At 36.5% G+C, this 22253-nt stretch overlaps 1 protein-coding gene across 2 annotated transcripts in view; it reads right to left on the bottom strand.

Moving 5' to 3' along the window:
* Window positions 1-3839: 3839 nt before the first annotated feature.
* The window catches only part of LOC117334453 (netrin receptor UNC5C-like), a 94271-nt gene continuing 75857 nt past the window's right edge, over window positions 3840-22253 (bottom strand). For both annotated transcript variants that reach the window (XM_033894090.1, XM_033894099.1), the window contains 9 exons: window positions 20119-20175; window positions 18523-18954; window positions 17389-17490; window positions 16395-16561; window positions 15929-16165; window positions 15547-15693; window positions 11194-11364; window positions 10669-10892; window positions 3840-9154 (listed from right to left, as the gene is read on the bottom strand). In XM_033894090.1, the coding sequence (XP_033749981.1) occupies window positions 8983-9154; window positions 10669-10892; window positions 11194-11364; window positions 15547-15693; window positions 15929-16165; window positions 16395-16561; window positions 17389-17490; window positions 18523-18954; window positions 20119-20175 (1709 nt within the window). In that variant the 3' untranslated portion in view covers window positions 3840-8982. The remainder of the gene's footprint in view (window positions 9155-10668; window positions 10893-11193; window positions 11365-15546; window positions 15694-15928; window positions 16166-16394; window positions 16562-17388; window positions 17491-18522; window positions 18955-20118; window positions 20176-22253) is intronic.

Below are 22253 nucleotides of genomic sequence, written 5' to 3'. Positions count from 1 at the left end.
AAGTTAATGTCTGGCATTTAGAATTTACATAAGACCATGCCCGGATCTTAAAACTCAAGCAGACTGACTTTCACCCTGGATGTTTCGATTTTAGCAATTAAACCGATTAATATACTAGAATAACACGAGAGTTTGACGGAAAATAACATCAGAAAAAAAGTTATAACACAAATAACTCGTGATTAGGGCCTAATAATCCTCAGGACCGTAACAGATTGTCGACAATTTGTCCGAGAGTTGCTTCCCATTGACCACATATTTTACACGACGATGCAAAAAACTCTGCCTATTAGGTATTTTTGTATTGGGGTTTAGATTGTTTTGGTTTTATAAATCAAAACTCTCACCTAAACAAATTTAAATACTACATCGTTAGCAGTTAGCAACATTGTATATTGTAGTTATTTTTTGCCAATAATATAATTATAATTTAAATTGTTCAATCGGCATTGACAAGACATTTGACTGTGGTAAAACATTCAACACATTTTAGGTAAGTTAGACAAGGAATAATAGAACATTGACATCGTTCTGGGATAAGGCAGACGTTAAGACCCTGATGTCGGGTAGCTTGTTTCAACCTAGGGCAGATATATAGAATCGTTCACCCCTTTGGGAGTGAGTCAGGGGGATCTCAACCCGAGGGGAAAGATTCATACACTACAAGTTGCCGAACTCGAGACTAATCTTACCCCGAGGGTTGAGATCCCTTGTCTCATTCCCAAAGGGGTGAATGATTATTTTCTCTTACCCTGTTCCCCCTCTTATGTTTCTAATATTAACGTTACATCAATGTTAAACAGCGTTGACGTGACGTGATTGAATTGTCGACATGGTGCCATTGTATTGTCGTCGTGACGTCATGGTATTGTTGACGTGACGATATGCAATTATGGAGAACGTTTAGCTTGCCTCAACCTAGAGTGAGATTAATAAAATCTATCATGGGTCTGTTCCGTTGACTGGGATATATCTCAACCCCAGTGTAAGAGTTCGGCCAGTCAGCACGAGGCTTTCCGTGTGCTGACCAGCCAAACTCTAACACGAGGGTCGAGATATCCTTGTTCGCGGAACAAACCTATGTTTGATTATTTTTCTCACATACTTGCAAGTGAATGTTTTTATGAAAGTTTTTCATTTGGGCTACCTTCGATGTTCCTTGGAATGTGCGTCAAAGATGATGACATTATCATTACATGGTTACTCACAGGGCTCTACAATATTATTTTTTCACACTTGTCCGTTTGGGCAAGTGATTCTAAAATCTACTTGTCTGACAGCCAAATGCACTTGTCCAAACTTTTCCCACTAACTTGCAGAAAAATGTTTGCCATTATGATAATCATATTATAATAATGAAATAGATTAAGTTAACTCTTTAAAACTGTGTCAGTTGTCTTTATTTATTATTACAATGATTTTTTCATTATAATTCACTTCACTGTAAATGTCATTGCAAAGCCAACTGCTTAATAAGTTATGATTTTTCATTATAATGCACTTCACTGCAAATGTCATTCATGATCAAGTTTTTGTCTCTTTGAGTTTCCTGCTACGCTGAACCCAAATTTCGTCAAATCCATATTACACCTGTCAGCGTGTTTCCAATATAAACAGTCAGATCAATCTTTGTCATGTAAACGCTGATTCAGATTATCATATTTGGAACACATCTGGGTATTTACATAACATACCAATAGCTTACCTCCGTGCAATCGATCTCTTTGAAGTCACATTTTATTGAAAAACGAAATGAACAACTCTTGAATTTTGTAAGAAAGACATTTTAATCTTTTTTGCCATTTCTAAAAACATAGTTTCTGCTAAAAATCACTTGTCCGAGCGGGCAAGTGAGTATCCTGATGTACTTGTCCGACAGAGATTTGTACTGGTACGGACAAGTCGGACAAGCGTAATTGTCGAGCCCTGACTCAGTGTAAAACAGAGAGTTATACGTCTCTGGTGTAAAATGATGACGTCGCGTTATTGTGAGCAGCGTCCTATAGCACGTGCCGGATTGTTAGCGCTATATATTGAATATGTCTGTATCCCATTGCGTTCATACCACCGTAAATGCAATGAAAACACCGTTCAATACATATATTTACATCAAACGAATCGTTGAAATACCTTACGAAGAAAAAAGTCGGGACGTGCTGTAGTAACTTATCTAGTTCTAGTGAATCTACGTAAAGACATCAGTATTGTTATTAACAAAATTAAAAGAAGCAACTCAATATTGTTGCTTAATACATTTTATATTTTCAATTAATTGATATATTCACAATCCACAATTTCCGTCTCGGATTAACTATGGTTGTCAAGCACAGCGGGTATCGACACAGATTTGGTAGTGACGTGGTCGAATGTTCTATACGAACTGTACACTTCAGCCATGTGTTGTTAGCTTACTAATATTCACTCATTTCCGCAATCTTCACTTTAGTTTTGACAAAATACTCACATGACATTAGCTTTTTGTACAGAGGTCATCGGGTAGCAGGAGAAAACGCTAAAATTGCGTTGATCAGTCCTTTGAAAATGGCGCCGTCTATAGTTGACATTCCGGCGACGTCATGATTATGTTACAGATTCCCGCGCTTATTACTCGCCGAGCCTTTTTTCACTGCTTTATGCTAATTTTAACTCAAAGTTTACTACGCTGAAGAAGGGAGGGAGGTCAATATATCCTGATGTCGTGGTAGAATGTTGACGTCCTTTTTGGATTGAGAGTTCACAATTTTGTAATATAGTGTCAGACGAAAGCCTTCATAAAAACCTCTTGCTTTTTCTTCTTTGTTTTATCTGAAGAACAAAGATTGACCTACATCTGGACTCCCTCTCACTTAATCCGAAGGGTTCTGATGTTAATATCGCCTTTTAAGCTGCCTTGTACGTAGTAAGATCGTCAGAAAATTCGGACTACCTCTCACTGTGCTTGTTCAAGGGTCTCGGTGTAAATCACCTTTTGTTCGTTTTTCTGATTCTGTGTTAGAATTATGGTTTCGTTATTCACTTTTGTTTTCGGAAGACATTCTCTATCAATTTTGAACCTCTGGTTTTTCAAAAACGTCTTGATAAGACCATTTGACTTCTTCTCTGTATAATGCTATTCCCAATTCCAATGTTAAGGAACCCGTCTGTAAGCGTTTTCAGAGAACGACCAATTACAATACCAGTACATGCTTGTGTAGTATGTGTACTCTTCAAACCAGGGTGATAAAATTGTGAGTATGATTATATGTCTGGTTGACATCACCTCTTCAAACAGACAGATGACATACTGTACCATTTCAAACAAATTGTAATAAACCATTTGGGCGACTTGTCTTTATTTTAATATGAAGCTGAATTAATTGAGAATTTATTGGAATAGGTAATACACATGTAATTCTTCAATTTCCCCTTCAATATTTATCAATGATGTGTTATTTTTAATAATGGACATACACTCCAGAACTAGAAATCACACTCCAGAACTTAAATCACACTCCAGAACTTGAAATCACACTCCAGAACTTGAAATCACACTCCAGAACTTGAAATCAAGAAAACTGCAGACTCTTCAACATCACCGGTTTTACCTCATCTTACCGATAGTGATATTTTAGGACTGATCTGTGATTATTTCAATAACCCTTGTATCCTATTCAATCTTTAGATAGTAACATTTCTGCTTCTCCAACCTACACTGTTAACACCTCATACAGGATTCACATTCTAGCTTCCAGAGAGTGGACAGGGGCTTATTTACACATATACATGTAATTAAATTCAGCAAGATAAAATTCTGACTTGTTCTCATTTTGACAGAAGCACAGAAAACCAGAAAACAGGTGTTAAGATTTCTTTTTTCTCAATTTATTTTAGTGACATTTATATACAATAAACATGTTACCATGACAAAAACAAAATATTTTAATCTTAAAATTGCATGATCATTGTGGTAGCCAGCATACCTGGTAGCTACCAAACTTTACATAATTTACATGTATATATGACATATATCTTTATTATACATATAACTGTAGCTTCCCACTCATTATGTATCAAATAAACTCATCTGTCACATCTTTATGATAAATGACAAATTCTGTAAAAACTGACACATGACACATCGTGTATCATATGTAGAGGTTCAAACAAACCACATGAGGAAAACACTCACCACCTTACAGATTCACTTTCACACCTGCACTAGCATGTGTTGCCCAACACTCGCACACCTGCATCAGCACACATAATTATGTGGTATATTATTCACACACTTGTAGAAGCAATTTTTTCAAACACAAACTTCACACAGAATCACAACTCCCAGAAAACACTCTCACATTTGATAAAAAAAAACACCACCCTTCCCACTTAAAAAAAAATGTCTCCCCTTTATAAAAAGAAAAGTAATGCAGGACTCGCCCAAAAGTCGTGATAATTACCCCATTATGGCACCGATCATTAAATTAATGAAGAAAAAGATGGATTAGGTCAATCAGGAAACCTCCTTTCTTGAAAATTCTACTTAAAAAATGTGGCACTTTGATTGCTTTCATCAAGTTAAATTTAATTTCTGTAATGCGATTCCTCATACTGTAATGGAATCTGGCCATCTGTTAACAGGACTCCGTATCAGATTTCAATTATAGTAACGGGAACAATAAACTCATAGTACATCGGTCAAACAGACAAGTGTACTCTTGCATTTGGAGCAAGCTTTTGTCTCACACAGATTCAAGAGTACTCTTCCATTGGGTGCAAGCTTTTGTCTTACACAGATGCAAGTGTACTCTTCCATTGGGTGCAAGCTTTTGTCTTACACAGATGCAAGTGTGCTCTTCCATTGGGTGCAAGCTTTTGTTTTACACAGATGCAAGTGTACTCTTCCACTGGGACCAAACATTACTCTCACAACATGTAAAGGTACATTACATTCTCTTGACTTCAGTAAAACAAAATCACAAAAATTAATTCTCACCATTATATTAATTTAAGTTGAGCTTTAGGCATTGTTTTCCTGTTTGTATATTTCATACTCCACAATGAACCCATTCATCAACCTTTTTGTCCTGGCAAATTTTCATTTCTGACATACATTCATTACCTTAACTGATGGATGACATACTTTCCAAAGATATGATAAAGGCAAGTTACCTAGTTCAGCTTTCATAATTTTTTTTAACTTTACATTATTACAATTATGCAACATTACTTTCTGTGCCCCATAAACTAAAAAACTTAATATGTTTATATATATGTATATATATATATATAAGTTAATAACACACATTTTTCTATAGCTCAGTATTGAAAATTAGGTCCCACCTAGACAATCTTTATGAGAAAAAATATAATGATGCCTATTAAGCATTACAAATAGCATAACTATAGTCAATAAATTAACATCATTATGAGAAAGACAATAACACTAACCCATTCACTCTACAAACATTTGGCATGTCTGACCCCGACGGGTCGGCCATCCAAGGGAGACAACACTCACATCTAAAACACAATAGTTGACAAGATTTTGTAGTAAAATTTTTGAAATAGAATGAAATAGAATGAAATTCAAAACTGATTTCCATCCTGGAGACCACTTGATAAATGAGAATTAAACATGTTTTATGCATTACCATTTTATCAGTGATAAAGAAAAAAAGAATTGGAGAAAAAATTAGAATTTTAAAATGGGTACACATTGGTACGACACATCCACTCATATCAAAAGCTTTGATTCCCACCTAGAAATATGTTTTTTATGTTTTATTTTTTTATATATTTATCATATATATGTGTTATATACCTATCAGAAATAAGTTCCAAAGGTAGGTGGGGTTTTTTTCCTGTGAAAGTATGGGAATGATGGATGGAAGGATGGAAGCACTACATTGTGTATCTATGGAAGTGATGATTTACATTAAAAATGTATAATGAGAACGTAGTAAGGGTGAGCAGGATGAGAATAAAGCTAGATCAATAATTTGACAACACGATTGTGACATATTAAATAATTACTCAATGATTTATATCTGAATTTCTTATTAGCACCATCTGTGAGGGAGAAAAAGCCAGCAGGTAATGTCCAGCTATAATACAGTAACGAGTTTAAACGTACAGACCAACAGCTTCACAAAGATAAGGACCCATATAATACTATTCTCAATGAAACACCTCGAGACATGTTGAACAATTCTTGAAAAATTATTTATAATATAGACGTGATATACATAAATTATACAGCATTTCAATAGACTTTATATAAAACCAGAAAAAAAAATGTGTTTAACAAATTCTTGCCTTGTACAGGAATGTGTGTGAAGGTTTATCCCCCAAAATCTAAATAGAATGAGCTATCTATTCAATTTTTTTAAAGAATTCAGAATATATATATGAAATAAAAATATTGGTAAGAAATGACTCTCACTTTTGAACATCACATTAAGCATACACTTCACAGAAAACCAAGAAGCACTTATTTCAGTAATTAGAAAGGGCATCAATCAATGATCTTTAGATTCTAATTATAACAAAACCTAACGAGTAACTCCCTAATCACTATCCAGCGTCTCTACTACAAAGCTCACCGGCTCATTTTTAAAAGAACTCATTTTAGCGCTACACAAAAATGTATACAAAATGGATTGTGAAAGGTTGAGATGTTTTTGAGAGCAGGTCAGTAGTGTCACTAAGTACAAATGGTGACAACATGGCGGTTCGCATACCCCTGTAGGTGACAGATGAATTAGAGGTAATGAGATACTGCATTTGTACACATATAAACTGGTATAATGCATTAATGAGACGGGTGATGGCCCCTAAACTATTGTCGTTGACAGTCTCACACACACACAACTCTCCCCCATACAGGCAAAGGTCAAAGACAAGTACAATATCAGCCTTCTGATGAAAAAGTCACTTGATTGTAAGTACAATATATATACCCACACTTCCCATGTTATAGAGATGACCATTTGTTTCAGATTTAAAATGACACAAAATGACTAGAAATTGGTTGAAGAATATAATATATATATGCAGTAAGACTTTGTGGAAAGTATTTTTCTTCTGAACAATTTTACTCAAGCGACAATAAATTTTAGCCTGCATTAATCAATTAAATAAGATTGGGCAGATTTTTATTGACTCTGTAATAGGTGAGCTAACTTTTGATATCCTCACTATTAGTTCCGTCAGCTGGGAGCAATTGCACAGCAAATTGGTTCATCAAAGAGTTGTAGTTTCCAGCAGTCCCTACCTGGGACAAGTACTACTGAGGTTTTAGAATTACACCTGTCAGACGGCCATATCCAGCCATTATTTTGATGTAGTAATGATCCTTGTACCACAACACAAAGGACACATTATTGAGGGGAATGTGCATTACCTCAACATAAATTGCACCCTGTGACCCCCGGTAATGTGATGCCACTGATGTTGAAACAATTTAAAACTTCACCTGGTTGTGTTACTTGTAAGGGATTAAAGTCTTACACACATCACCTTTAACTCTCTTGGTCGCCTGAACAAATTACTCTTGTTGTGAACCTCAGATTTATCCCACGGGTAAAGTATTGCTTTCTCCTGTACCACAAACAAAAATAATGTTCCAATTTGTTTTCTTATTCAGATATCCTTCCTTGATAAATTGATCAATAACATAATCAAATTTCACCTCAAATTGGTACACTACTTCTAAATGCCTCTAAATGGAAAATGTAAATGTTTTTTTTTATTTGAATGATTTTTAATAGCAGAAGCTTATTTATAATTACATAATAAATTATAAAATCTGTCATATTTTATTGTTATAACTTTATGGTGAAATAACATCAGCATGTCTGAACTTTATGTCTGGCAAAATATTGACATACATGTTGTATTCACCCAGTAAAGTATGACAATCTATACACACATTTGGCAGTTTGAATTGTATTAATAATCCATCGTGTTATTTTATCACAATATTTTGTTGTCATATCAACAGTCACTAGTGAGTGATGGCGTCGGTTTCGACACAGGGGGTCACTCGGTAACGACACTGTCCATTTGTCTCCGTTGAGTAACTTCTAATTTGGAAGCATGACCACCACCTACACTGTAGATGTCTTATATTGGGCTCTCACTTCCTTGACCTTTGTCCGAGTTAGAGGGAGCAAAGGTCGACATTTCCACCAATAGAAGAAAGTCTCTTCAGGTCTAGGGATTCTTCACCATCTCTCACTTTGTATTGTTGATGAGTTATTCTAGGAATTCTCCTGTTTCCTATTAAGTCCAAATGGAATCTCCTAGAGTTTTTATGTCTCCTACAGAGTCTAAACTAAATCTCCTGGAATTCACAATAAATAACACTACTATTTTAATTTCTTCAAAATATAGTTAGTGTAGTAATTCTCTTTTCTTGGAAAATAGCACTCTTTTTAATCACTTTGAAATTCATATTCACACTTTGTTCAGAGTAAGTATAATACGGATTTGTGTAGGTATCACATCCTATAATATGCATCAGCAGTCATTCCATATAAGGATATGATGAGCACCCATATTCGGCCGTTTTTTTTTCATTGAGACATTCTAAGCACTACAGACTTCTATTTTGGTAGCAAGTGGCTTTCAAAGATTCGTTGGTCTTATGAATGCCACAAGTGAATTCACTTCCGCTACAATTTCTGAACATGAATACCATCATGTTGTTAGTTTATGCATCTCATTATCAAATTTCCATATAAGGGCCAACTGGACTCATGGAGTACCCAATGCTGTCCTAGTTTGCAGAAGTTCCACAAACCAGTCGGCCTTGTGGAGCACCAGAGTTTGGTTATGAGACATATATTTGCCGTCTGAGTCGGAACTCTTCAGGGTGTGCACAGCCTCCAGAGGCACCCTTGTATTCAAGATTTCTGCCCCACATGTGGAGGCTGAGCATGATCACAGCCACACTTGCATAGGTTATAGAAGAATTGTCCTGTCATTGGCACATTGACAAAATCATAACCATGATCCTCGGTCCTCCTCGAGGACAGACGCCGCGTCCAACCGGCCCATAACACGGAAAATGTTCATTAAGTCTGTAACTGCTGTTTCTTCCCGGTGTCGTGCCTCCCACAAATCCAGAATGTGTTCTGTGGGTGAACCCTTTGTAGCAAAGAACTGGACATACCTGAAAAAAAAATTAAATGAAATGATTAAAATCTGAATTTCATATTCTGATCTTGTTACACAAAGGCAACAGGCCAAGAAACAATCCAATAAATCCGAGTGTTGGTGATTTGCTTTTTCTAATACTGAAACATTAATGTTAAACAAATATTAAAGGATTTGTCTTAAGTGTTGATTTAGGAATATCCATGATATGTTTGTTTGTTGATACTGGAATGCCTGTGGTATTCCTGTTTGACTGATGTCTTTAAAACACTCTGGATGACAGTAGTATACCAGAGTTTTTTTGTTTTTAATCGTTGACAAGAGAAGATGAAAGATCCGTTTTTTGTTGAACAGGAAATCCATAATTATGTTGAGACGTTCATAGATTTTATGAATGTAGACAAAACAAGAGAGCAAGAAATTCATTGACACTTTAACAAGGAAGATACTGCCACTTCTATCACAGTAAACTTCAAACTCAAACAACTTCAGCCCCTCCTAGACCGTAACTGTAGTACAAAACTGCAAATGATGTTAACAAAACAGTTTTTTTTCCCCAAATCATCAGCCATAGGTACTTAAGCTATATTTCCTACCTTTTTTTATACTAACATAATCCCGCGATCATTTCCCCCCAGTCATTTAGGGAGCTACCAGGATTATATAGTCTTACTTGGCAAAATCATGTCTGTGAATTGAGGCTTACACACTCAAGGAAATGCACATGTAAAGAAATTTCAAATCGCATACCATTAGCCTCACGCTGCTCAGTCAGACGTCTAGGTATCCCCGAATATCTCTGCCCTCAACCATCTTAAGTAAGTGGAGTAACCCCCCCCCCCCCTCCCCTCCCTGTTCACATTACTGTTTTATGAATGCCTTACTCTGTGTAAATGGCAAGATTTATGACTTACAATTTAAAACTAAATCTTTTTTTTTATTGGAATTTTATATGACAGAAAATTTTGGGGTGTGTTGATTCAAGCATAACCATGATTTCATTACTACAATACTAGAATCAAAACATAATGGTATAGAAACATATAGTGGTGAACCACACATTTCAATCATTGATTTAATGCAGTGATTTCAGAGTCAGACCTGAGGAAAAGGCAATACTACATGTCTATAAATCTACAGGAATTGGCAGCCAACACGCTTACCCAAATCTCAATCTTACCCCGATCTCAATCCTTTTCGATTTTAACTACACATCTACTTAGGATTTGAATGCAGCCTTTAATTTCCCCTAACAGCAGGACTTAGCTGATGTAGACTGTGTAGGTCTGTCTACTATTGTTTCTGTCTGATTAATGCCGTGATTAGATTTACCCAACTTCACCGATCTATTTCTAATTCATCCTTTATTGATGGAATTTTACGAAATGCCACCAGGTCAGATCGGTAAATTGGTTAGTACTGTGCATGTGAAAATCTCGTTTAGATGTTCATTTGCTATCTAATTTTCACATATTACTGTTTTCACAGTCAGGTAGATATTTAAAATCTTACAGACCATTGAGTACATACCTATCTACTGTGAGAGCCTGTGCTAACATCCTCCAGTCGTTACCACGAGCATTTGGAGGATCCAGTAGCATACATAATCTCGTCCTTATATGTGTTGGCAGTCGAAAGTTTTGACCTTGGGGGTCAAGCGTTACCATAGAGCTGAACCCTGAACTGGAATTGGTGGTTACTGTCGATGACCTCCCTTTGAGTGTTGATGAGGGCGTGGAACAAGATGCTGGTTTCTAGAGTGCAAATAAATTATATTAATTTTCAACATTGATGTTTTTCAGGAGGTTTTTTCTTCTTCTTTTTTTTCTTTCTTTTTTTCTTTTTTTTTTTTTTTTTAAAGTATCGCTAAAAGTTTGCAGTAAGATTAAAATGTTTAAAGATACATGAATGAACAATTTTTCCACTTAATTTTGAAATGGTTTCTGGACAAAAAAAAACAAAGTGAAAATGGACTAAGGGAGATAACTGCCTGGGAAAAGATGGACCTTTAAAATAATCCTGTGATAGGAGAACAGTCATGAGGACAGAACTTACCTCTTTAAAGTTGTTGCTGATGTTGAGGACTTGTCTGTTGCTAAGAATAGCTTTCTGGTACACCTGTATTTTACAGCTGACTTTGTGATAGGCACGGTCAACCAGTTCCAAGGAGAAAGAGCAGTGCAAGTTGTTCTGTGTTCCGCTCCAAATGTGTTGAAATGGAATTTCCTGTAAGCACAATATCAAATATTATTTAGTGTACACCAACAAAGTCCTCTTAGACATAACACATCTATTTAGTGAGATATGAGAAACATTATCTTTAATTTTGTAGCATGCTTCTCTTTCCTGATCAACAAGATAAAACATTCATACATTAGTCTCAATATGCTACAGCAATATCAAAGCGTAAGAGAGATAGATAGATAGATAAAATCAATCTTAAGAAGATATAAACATGGAATTTACTCCATAGAACTTTTAGTGTTGCTAAAATACCATCGACAAATAGATATTTCACCAAGATTGAATATTCAATTACATAAATGCGGGATGCACAAAGTACCGCTTAACCATTTTAAAATGAAATTTTATTAAAGAGATTGTTGGTATGCATAATGCAGCACTTGATCAAATTAGGCAGAGATATATGGGCATTGCAGACAAGTCCGATCATCACATCTGTCAATTTGACACAGAAAAATGAATTTATTTTAATCAAATCTGTCGGGGGCACAATTGTAGCGTCCAGATTAGAAAGTGTGGGTTGGAAATCCTTATAGGTGCTCCTTTTCATCTGTGATTTTTTTATATTACCCTTATAATTTACGAGCCCCTATACAGAAGTTTGACAATAGGAATTCCTCTACTGACCCTCTCACTTTGTAATCTAACTAGGGGTACATCACATTATCTTCCATACAAAGGGAGAGAATCAAGTGTCAGGTTTATGTGACAGCGGTGGGGTACAGTGATGTACCACACAATAAAACCTACTGGTATACATTTCATACAAACTTAAAAGCTTTATTTAAATTTGGATAATCTCTCAACACCTTCACTTACCGGTACACGCAAATGAGGATTAAGATCTGGTATATATTCTTCACTTGTTTGTTTTTAAGTAAATTTCATTTCTTTTAATTTCAAGAGTGGCTTTGTTCCCCAATATAAATCTTTCAAATCTTAATCTTTCAACTCAGGAAAACTTTTAAAAGGCTTCCGGCTAAAACTATGTATGATGAAATGTAATCCCCTTCCCCGGGGTGGTGTATGATGAAATGTAACGCCCTTCCCTGGGGTGGTGTATGATGAAATGTAACGCCCTTCCCTGGGGTGGTGTATGATGAAATGTAATGCCCTTCCCTGGGGTGGTGTATGATGAAATGTAACGCCCTTCCCCGGGGTGGTGTATAATGAAATGTAACGCCCTTCCCCGGGGTGGTGTATAATGAAATGTAACGCCCTTCCCCGGGGTGGTGTATAATGAAATGTAACGCCCTTCCCCGGGGTGGTGTATAATGAAATGTAACGCCCTTCCCTGGGGTGGTGTATGATGAAATGTAAAGCCCTTCCCAGGGCTGGTGCAGCATTCCTGTTAATGGCAAGGATGTGTGGTGCAAGAAATCAGAGCTCAACTGTGTCATCTTGGTTTAATAGTTCATTTATTATCGTCAATGTTAAAGTAATGGTACTATGATCTCCCAGGCAAATGAACAGTTGACAAAAGAAAGACTCATAAATCATAAACGTGACAAAAGTGTCTTCAACTGGGGGCATCTGTTTCAACAAATCCGTTCAGAGCAGGATTTATGGTGTTACCAAAAATGATTCCCCCATGGGAATTTAACAGAACCTATTTTTCATGTGTACAGAATGCACCGCCATGTGGAGCTGATAGGCGATCAGACAGTGCTGACCTCTAGTGAGTATTAGCCCCAAAATGACCCTGTCTACACCTCAACTGGCAAATCTTCACTTCAACCTGCTCATTTGTTAATTGTGTATTATCAGGGCCAGACATTCCAGTCAAAGTGACACAGCTGGGTGAATTAGCCCTACCCGAATGGCTAGATAAGTCCGTCATTACTCCCCCATATCTATCACTGGGTCACTTTACCAAAATTATTTTACATTTTTACCCAATTAACGTGCAGTAATCCTAAGATTTCCATAGGGCTTCACAGATCTTCTATAATGATAACTTAATACTACCCTCTTTATTCCAATTTCCATAATTTCTTCAATAAAATATCTCTTATCACCAAATTGAAACACTGCAAACAACTATCAAAAGCTTTATGCCTAGAATTATCTCACAACCTTCAAATATTCTGAATTCTTCATCACTGTATTGGAGCAATATTTTCATTTCAAATCTTTTTCATACACCCTCGAAAGATATCCATAATTTTCACAAGCTCCTAATAGCCTATAATTCTGATGTCATATAATTCCCATGCTACCTATTTTTTGGGGGGTTATAGTCAAACATCACCTTCATTATAAAATTGCTATTGCGTGATAAATATATCAATTTTCTCCAGAATGCATAAAGCATGGCAAAAGAACTTCAACCCAACTATGCATTTAAACTGCAATAAGAAGTTTATCTGTCAAAATTGTGCAAAAAAGTCTAACTTTAATTCAAAATTATTGGGAGCCCTGACGGAGAATAACAGTTATTAGAACATCTTGGCTAGAAAGCTTATCTAAGGGTTTTACGTTACTTGAAATATGAAATGTACAATTAGAGTGTCAGAACTCTTGTGCAGCAGCTGTGTGCTGCATCGCGACTGCAGCGAGCAAACTTATCAGATTTGTTTTGCGTTAATTGTGTCCCGTCCATCTCGAGCGATTTTATTTGTGCAGGTGCATGGGTCGCAGTAATTTCTAACTTTTCCAAATTCCTCAAAAGACAATAGAATTGCTTTGACAATAGCAGCCAAATCTTGAAATGATATCTCCATTATCAATAAAAAATTTATGTTGCGACATGTCGTGTTATATCCCTTATCTGCCCCAAACACATTTACGTTGTTTCCGCAGACTCGTGATATTTGTCCCATCCCGTCTAATTGTCATCATTTTCTCTCAAAATATGTGCAATGTTTTCTTTGGTCTAATGAATTCATGGCCTGGGTATTCCACGAGGAAATTAGTTAGTGTTCAAATTAAATAGAAATAGAATGCTACCACTCCGTACAATTAAATAGAACTGAACCCAAACGACACATGCAGACTTCCTTTTCCTGGGATGACTCCCACCATTTGCCAGTCTGTAATTTATACAGAGTATAGTTACACCAACTGGAGCTGGGAACAATGGCCGAGTCTCCATGTCTTGTTTTATTAACAATGCGATGTCAAACAATCATCCATCATGGTCCAATTTGTGTTGGGGGGCGAGAATATCTGCTCCGGCTCCTCCCACTACCATGTGGGGAAACATTTAAATAGGCTAGGATAGATACACGATCCCTGTAGCTCTGTCACAATACACACAGATTATGCTGATTTATACAGGTCCCACAATGACTGTACTTGTATTAAATGATATGCTCCAATACTTTAGCCACTATCCAGTATATAATGGACACAGACATTTATCAATTTGTCCAATTTAGGTGTATGTATCTGGCCACAAATCAGCTTAATTCTTTCCTCATTTCCAGTATAACCTCCCCTTATTATGACCCTACTTTTGTTACCAGTGAAATAAATGGTCTTCTACTCACCAAACACATTTGTCATTTTCTTTCAATTAATGATCTAGATTTCTATCATCCAATATTCCTACACCTGCCCCCCCCCCCCCCGGCCAACAATATCAAACCCAAGTCCCCCATCCTGACAATCATACAGCCTGCCATTTTCCCTACTATTTTCCCAGCATCCTTTACCACGTTCCCTGACCCTACATTATGAAAGGTCAAATCCCGGATATAAGCTTATTCTGATCTGTATCAGTGTAATAGTCTCCATCAAAAATGTCAGGCAGATCTCAATCAGGCCAAAACTAGAATTGTTACAACCTTCTGACATAGCAGGAATTTTTATTTATCTTTGTGTATGGACAGTTCCAATGTTTAGATCCAGTTTTGTACATCATGTATTTTCTATCTTTACATTGTAGATCATGTGACATCTCTTTATGGTAGATCACATGACACGACATTTTCTGTATGGTAGACCACATGACATTATGTGTCTATATATAGATTACATAACATGGTGGTCATTACATAGGAGATGATGACAGTTGATCTGTCTGCTGTACAATACATGATGTCTCTACTGTAGATTACACAGGTTATGTCGTTTCTACTCTCCACTTTCACCTCTACACGTTAACGAGATCTCAAATTGTAAACACTAACGAGTATTTCAGATGGACAGTTAAATCCCTACCTGGTAGTTTGCCGCTAGTTTACTTCTCCAACCTGGGGTGAGTTCTTCGATAGTGAGGCACAAATTGTGTCCACCATCTTGGAATGGTATCTGCTTGGGTTTGTCAAGTAAACGTCCTCCAAATTTTCTCTCCTCTTGTATCACACTCTAGAAAGTCGAAAAGTGAACATTAAAATTGTTTTCATCTCAACAATTTAAAACTTATTACTTTCCCACTGTTAGAATGACATTCTAAACAAATATCTCACATCAAATGAACCTAAATAGGATTCTTTTCCAAGTCTCCCCCACTTATACTCGAGTATACATTTTCCATTTTAGTATCGTCCAATCTATGAAAGCATTTGCAAACATGAAACAGGATATCAAATTCCAAACTTACTTCTAATGCATCCTGGGTATCCTCTACTACATAAACCCTGATGCTGAAATCCATGGAGGGGGGCATCATAGGGGCAAATGCAGCCAGACGAAGGATTTTGATTGGCTTGCCTCCGTGGATGGCCTCCCCTATGAGGGCGTATCTTTGAAGGTATTCAGTCATGATGTGACAGTGGTTAGGGTCGAGCTGGGCGTATATTGGTGTATTTATTGTCTCCTGTCCCAAAGTCACAATTTTCTGCAATAAAAAATATCCAAAATCAAATTTAATTTTAGATCCAGCAAGAAATCTAAATAATGGACACAGAGCTCTTTAAACTTTCAAATTATAGCTACTTCATCCTTGTTTAAAGGAGTGATTTCTCTCAGAATATTATTTTTTCATAGAATTCAAAACTGATAGATATGCTGTTCAATTGGCCATTATCTAAAAAGGTAAATGAAATTTGGTTATTACGATTACATACATGCCATCGTGGGGGTTCGTCTGTGGGTGTGTCACTGGTACAAAGGGAGAGCATCCAACCTCCTTGTCGCATGTTGGCGCAGTGTTGTAGTGATAGAATAACTGGCTTCAGCATGTCATGTTTGACGGGGCCGACCAGTATCACAGGGCTAATAACAGTCTGATGGTCTATTGTAAACAAAAATATGTAAAACTTTACACATCTGAGAAATTTTTAATGTGTCTAAATTAAGATGGATTTTTTTCCATCGGTTATTAAAAGGCATAACGTTATTCTGACATTGATGATATTAGAGTTCTCAAATTAAGATCTTTATTGAGTTGGTCCAAATGGTTCATTTGTATATATAACAATATGACAAAAATTATATTGATAGAATTTTCTTATATGTTACTTTTATACAATTAAGCATTCCTAATGTCTAAAACAACACTTTAACATTCCTGATGTCTAAAACATCATTAATATTCCTCGATGGATATGTTGTGGTACTCAATACAGAACCAATGCAGTAACTCATAAACACCAATTGATACACAAATGTTTAGACTTTTAAAACATGTCTTTAAACCCTACGAGTAATTCACTTTCTCTTACACAACCTGTGAATGGAGGGTAAGTTTTGGCAAAGAAAGACATCTGCATTTTAATGTCACATCACTGTCAACTACGATGGAAGATTAGAGCTCAGGGGAAACACAACTTGAATTTATATTCACTTTCCGAGCTAACACCATCAAAGATCCTTCTATCAGTCCTACATATCAGATGATCTATGTGAACACGTCCCTGTCCTATACAGACCCTGGCGATGCACTTCTACTCGTCATTATTGGTAGTGAGACAGGTTTCGGGAATCGCGTGTCCCGATCAGGTAATTAGCGTATTATTTGTTTATTATATTAACAGTAAGGTAGACTATCGGTTCAGATCTGAGTCTACCTGCCTGGAGGAGCACAAGTTCACATCAGATAACAGTGAACACTTAGCATACCTGAGAGTTTGGGCCTATCCTTGTCGTCCCGACACACAGCGATGAACAGCTCCTCCGTGTGACCCTTTTTAATGGCTCCCTCCGGCACCGTCAGTGCAACACCTGTGCACGAAGAAAAAAATAATCTTAATACAATTCAGTTTGTTATAGCTAAGAAAGTTTAAACTATTCCGCCGCTATCTTCCAATGTGTATATAAGCTATTAAAGATGTCAGTGACAATATGGTACTATATACTCTACATCTATCCATTTCAATTTTAAATCAGAATCCATAATTTATAGACAACCTGTTAGTACTGATGTCCTGTTACCTCGACTGTCTCCTAAAAACATCACCCTGATCACAAAACATAATGCAAATAATTAGAATTTCACTCGAAAAAACTTGTGAGAAAATTCAACATTTCTAAAGTTTAAATGGACGATGATATCACTTAAATTTACTCTACAAAATTGAAAAATATTATCATCAGGGTGTTTTTAAGGCAACAGAAATAGAATTTTATCTGATTCTACTTGCACTACTCTTACATAGCCTGTGGGTAAATGCATAAACAAGTAAATGGAATTGCAAATTTGATTTGAAAGTTCACAAAAAATGAACAAAATTGAGAAGACTGACTGTATGATTTTGACAGATCAGTTTGATAAATGAAAACCACAGCTTATTTGGAAACAGTGTAGAAATGTTCTCATCAGAATCAGGCTAGATTCTCGACTGGTGTTCTAGCCTCAAGCTCGATTCAGTCCATATCATCTTCTAACAGTAACATTTACCATTCTTTAACAGGTACTTACCAAATGTATTGTTAAAATGTCTTAAATATTAAACAAATACTTATCAAAGGTATTGTTAAAATGTCTTATATAAAAATGTTTTCATCAAGAATTCATATTTCTTTGTATGAGTGATCCCCTTACCCATTCCTACTTATTTCAATATAATTTGAATGTTCCAAGTTTGTTGCTATGTATGGCCAATTGCCCTGGATACCATTGGTTTCCAAACAAACGACACAGGAGACCAGTTAGGTAAGCATCACATGCAATGACTCTAAACCATGTTTTTATTTAATCTCATCAGCCTTATTCTACAGGAACAGATAAATGGTACAAGTGCTTTGATTGGCTACCTGACTCGGAAAGAATAAGTCGTCCGCCCTGATGGTTGAATGTACTCCAGGCCACAGCCTCCATGTCAATGTTGCTAGGTAACTGGACAGACATCATAGATTGTCGGCTGTCCATCACATTGTTGTTCTGTATAGAGGGTCGAGGTCCGAGAGGAACGGGAGGTGGAACATCTTTCTCGTAAGGTAATTTTTCTTGGGGTCTGTTGTTCATAAATGTGGGTTCTACAAAAAGTGTTTTGCCATTTTTGGTTAGAGTGCCCCCTGATAACCGGCAGTCCGGACTGATGTCAGGTTTATCGTAGATGTTCTCAACAGAGCTGACATTGTTGTTAGGAGCTTCTATGCTTGGACTGCGAGAGACGCCATTACTCATGTTGTTGTGCTGGACGATCACCACTGTCTGTGTCAGGTCGGGTGGAACAGAAACCACACCTGCAAAATATACAAAATTCACGCATAAATTCATGCTCATAAACAACACCTACAAAATATACAAAACTTGTGTGCAATTAGTCTACTATAATAAAAGGAAAGGAAAAATGCAACAACCAAAGCAGGACTCGAACCCAGGACTTCTATCCGAACCCAAGTCAGATGCTCTTTAACCATGTGAGCTTGATATCCTGACCACTGTTGTTTAGCCGAGTAAAGGTGTGCTACGTAATACTACTATAACAATTTAATTTGAAGAACTTACAACAGTAAATAAAACATACATGTTCTCTCCGATCCGCACGTTATATGATAATAATTCTGGGAGCTTTTTGCTTCTGAAGGCAAATTGTCTACGAATTAGTATGATCAATGATCAGTTTAACCTTGTCCAGTATGTCTGACCTAGAAATAGCACACCTATCTATCTAAGTTGACTTCTATCTAGGATACCAGGAATATATATCGGCCATAGCTTGCTCTAAAACATGACCAGTAGAAGGCCATACATTTGTCTGGTTTCCTCCGATCGGCTAATCTCATGGCCGTTAACACACTAATTGATTTCTATTGTTAGAATACCTGTTATTTCACCTATAATGTCTTCCTATTTACAGATGACAAATGATATATGGCCAATCTGTAGCACTACATTAAGTATGTGGAGTTAATATCGAACTCAATCTCAGAGAGAAAGTGTTGTCATGGTGTTAAACAATTATCACGTTACAACTACGTCAAATCATTCCTACGTCAAATCTTACGATTATATTTCATCAGAATCGATTATATTTCATCAGAATCAATCGTGTGTGAAGATGGTAAATATATTGAATGGTCTATAGGGGATGGAACAGGAACTGGAAGGAACATCATTCTAATCGGACCAGGGGTAGGAATCTGCTTGTGTGTTAAACCTGATAGTAGGTCTGCTGCTGGGCCACTAGCCAGTATCTCTTACATCAGACTATATCACCACACACTCTTCTGCAGGTGTCTTGTAAGCTGATAATAACCCTTGAAATCCCCCACAGACATCATAAAACATGATACTTCTTTTATTATTGCAAAAGTGTTCTTCATATTAAAGTTGTAAAATACTTTCATAACATTAAATAGCTTTTTTTTTCTTTTTTTTTTTTTCATTCAATCTTTAATACATACCATTTCCGTTTTTGTTGGCTTTCTTTTCCTCATCGGTGAGGGGCGGTTGGTGACTGTCTACAAATTAATATTCAACATTTCATTACAAAATTGTTCACCATCATAAATCATTAAGATTGAATGACTTCATCAGTAAAACTAAAAGGAAACAGTAAAACCTAGGTAACATCCCCAAATGATCAGCTAAAGGTTACTGTGGTACATTTAGTTTATAAGTATTTTTGAGTAATGCCTTACACTTTTTTTACTTGTCATATCCATATGAGTTTTACAACTATTTTGAACTTGGAGAAATGACCCAAACCCAATAAACTTGATTTCTAACTGAAGTGTGTACTTTTGTTTATCATGATGCCCGAGAAAGAACAAATATTTTGTATAGTTTTGATCTGACTGATATAGAGGTCAGATGTTTTTTTGGGAGCACCTGTTCTTTGAAAGGTGACAAATGTACCGTTTAAGTGTGGTTTGGCATTTTTGATTGTTCCCTTTGTAAATTTGGAGCGGGCGCGGTATAGCCTCCATATCTTATCGGACAAATCTTGCTCCGGGTCGGATAAATGCTTGTAGACATGCTACACCCAAACCTAATACAAGGTTAGCCCCATCAAAATCTCTTTTCTGAAAATTGAATTCTTCACAAATGGGAAAATTGTAAAATTGCTTTTAAAAATAATTTGCCGGTGTCAGTGACCAATGTCACTTCATCATTTTGCCATGGAATAAATGACATGTTAAACAACTTTTTTTTCTCCATCTGTCAATAGTTCATCCAGGGAGCACCCAACCTAATAGTCACTACATATGTCTCCTAGTACAGAGTATCACACGTAGTTATTTTTTCCCGACGTTCGTTTCACAAAATATTAAACCACAGCTGTTACAGCTAATAATAGTCTGACCTTAAGTGAGATCTATCTCTGATCTTCTGTCCAATCAAAATTATTCTATTTGATTTTATTTCAAAAACAAGAAACATAACCTCTCACAATTACAAACTCTCTCATCCAATCTGTAGCATGATTTAATTTCCTTTTCATCCATTCAAGAAATAATTCAAATTTTGAATTTCTTTTATCCATTTCTAGTTTAAATGCAATAAATCTCCACTGGCTTTTCACTGTGGTTTTTGTGACACACAACCTTGGGCTAAATTGACTGTCACACCACGAAAAATCCCCAAAAGACCTGACTATGAAGCAGACCGGTTTGTTTTAGATGGCTTGTGTTAAAAGATTCTATCACCATGACAATCAACTGCTGAAAGGTCCAGTCGGGTGATGAGAAATACAAACACTTTTACGATATTTCTCCAGCATAAAAACCAAGCGTGAAGTAGGCCTCTTTAACGTGAAATAATACTCCACCTTATTCGGGTTGTTGTTTTGTTTTGTTTTTTTGTTATTTAAGTTTCCGCAACGGAAAGGTTAGATTTCCTATTGGATGCATATATAGCAAATGGAAACGAGGTATATTTAGGGTATAGATGTATCCTTCAATCATTGATTCTGCCCGACAGGTACAGCCCTTTTATAACACACTGAGTATTTTCCACCAGGGGTTACTTGAAAGGTCAAAAGGAGGGCGGTACCTTATCAACGGTCAGTCTACACCTGTAAAGTACAATGTGAATTGTCCGACCTTTGACCCAAGATGAAATATAGATATGGATTGGGAGGAGTTTAACTTCAGGTGAGGCTAATTGATTTTATGGTTACAAAGCCCATCTGAGCATGGGGCTGTAGAGATCAATGTCCTACGTATGAGACTGACCCACCAGTCTATCTCAGATAAAAATACCGCAAAACACACATCTGCATCCAAAACGGCATAATAGATTTGGATATTGGCCCCATTTCATAGATAGGGAAACAGATCAGGCACAAAAAATGTCTTATCCACAACAAAAAAAATTTATTCAGGATAAATGAGCTGATGTTTAAGAGTAAACAATAAACATCCCTTTGTGTGCTCGACTGTGAGCCACACATGTGGATACTAATTATGTGATAAGGTGACACATTTCGGCCATGGACCTGTGAAGTTGACGGGACCTGTTCTGACATGGCCTGTCCACTTTTCCTCTCTATAACCATGAATCACTTGATACAAAAAGACAGGTGCCCGCTCACTTC

This window comes from Pecten maximus, chromosome 1 (genome assembly GCF_902652985.1).
Source record: "Pecten maximus chromosome 1, xPecMax1.1, whole genome shotgun sequence".
NCBI classification, from domain to species: Eukaryota; Metazoa; Mollusca; class Bivalvia; order Pectinida; family Pectinidae; genus Pecten; species Pecten maximus.
Note: the sequence above shows the minus strand (reverse complement) of the source record. Positions and strands in the feature narration are given on the sequence as shown.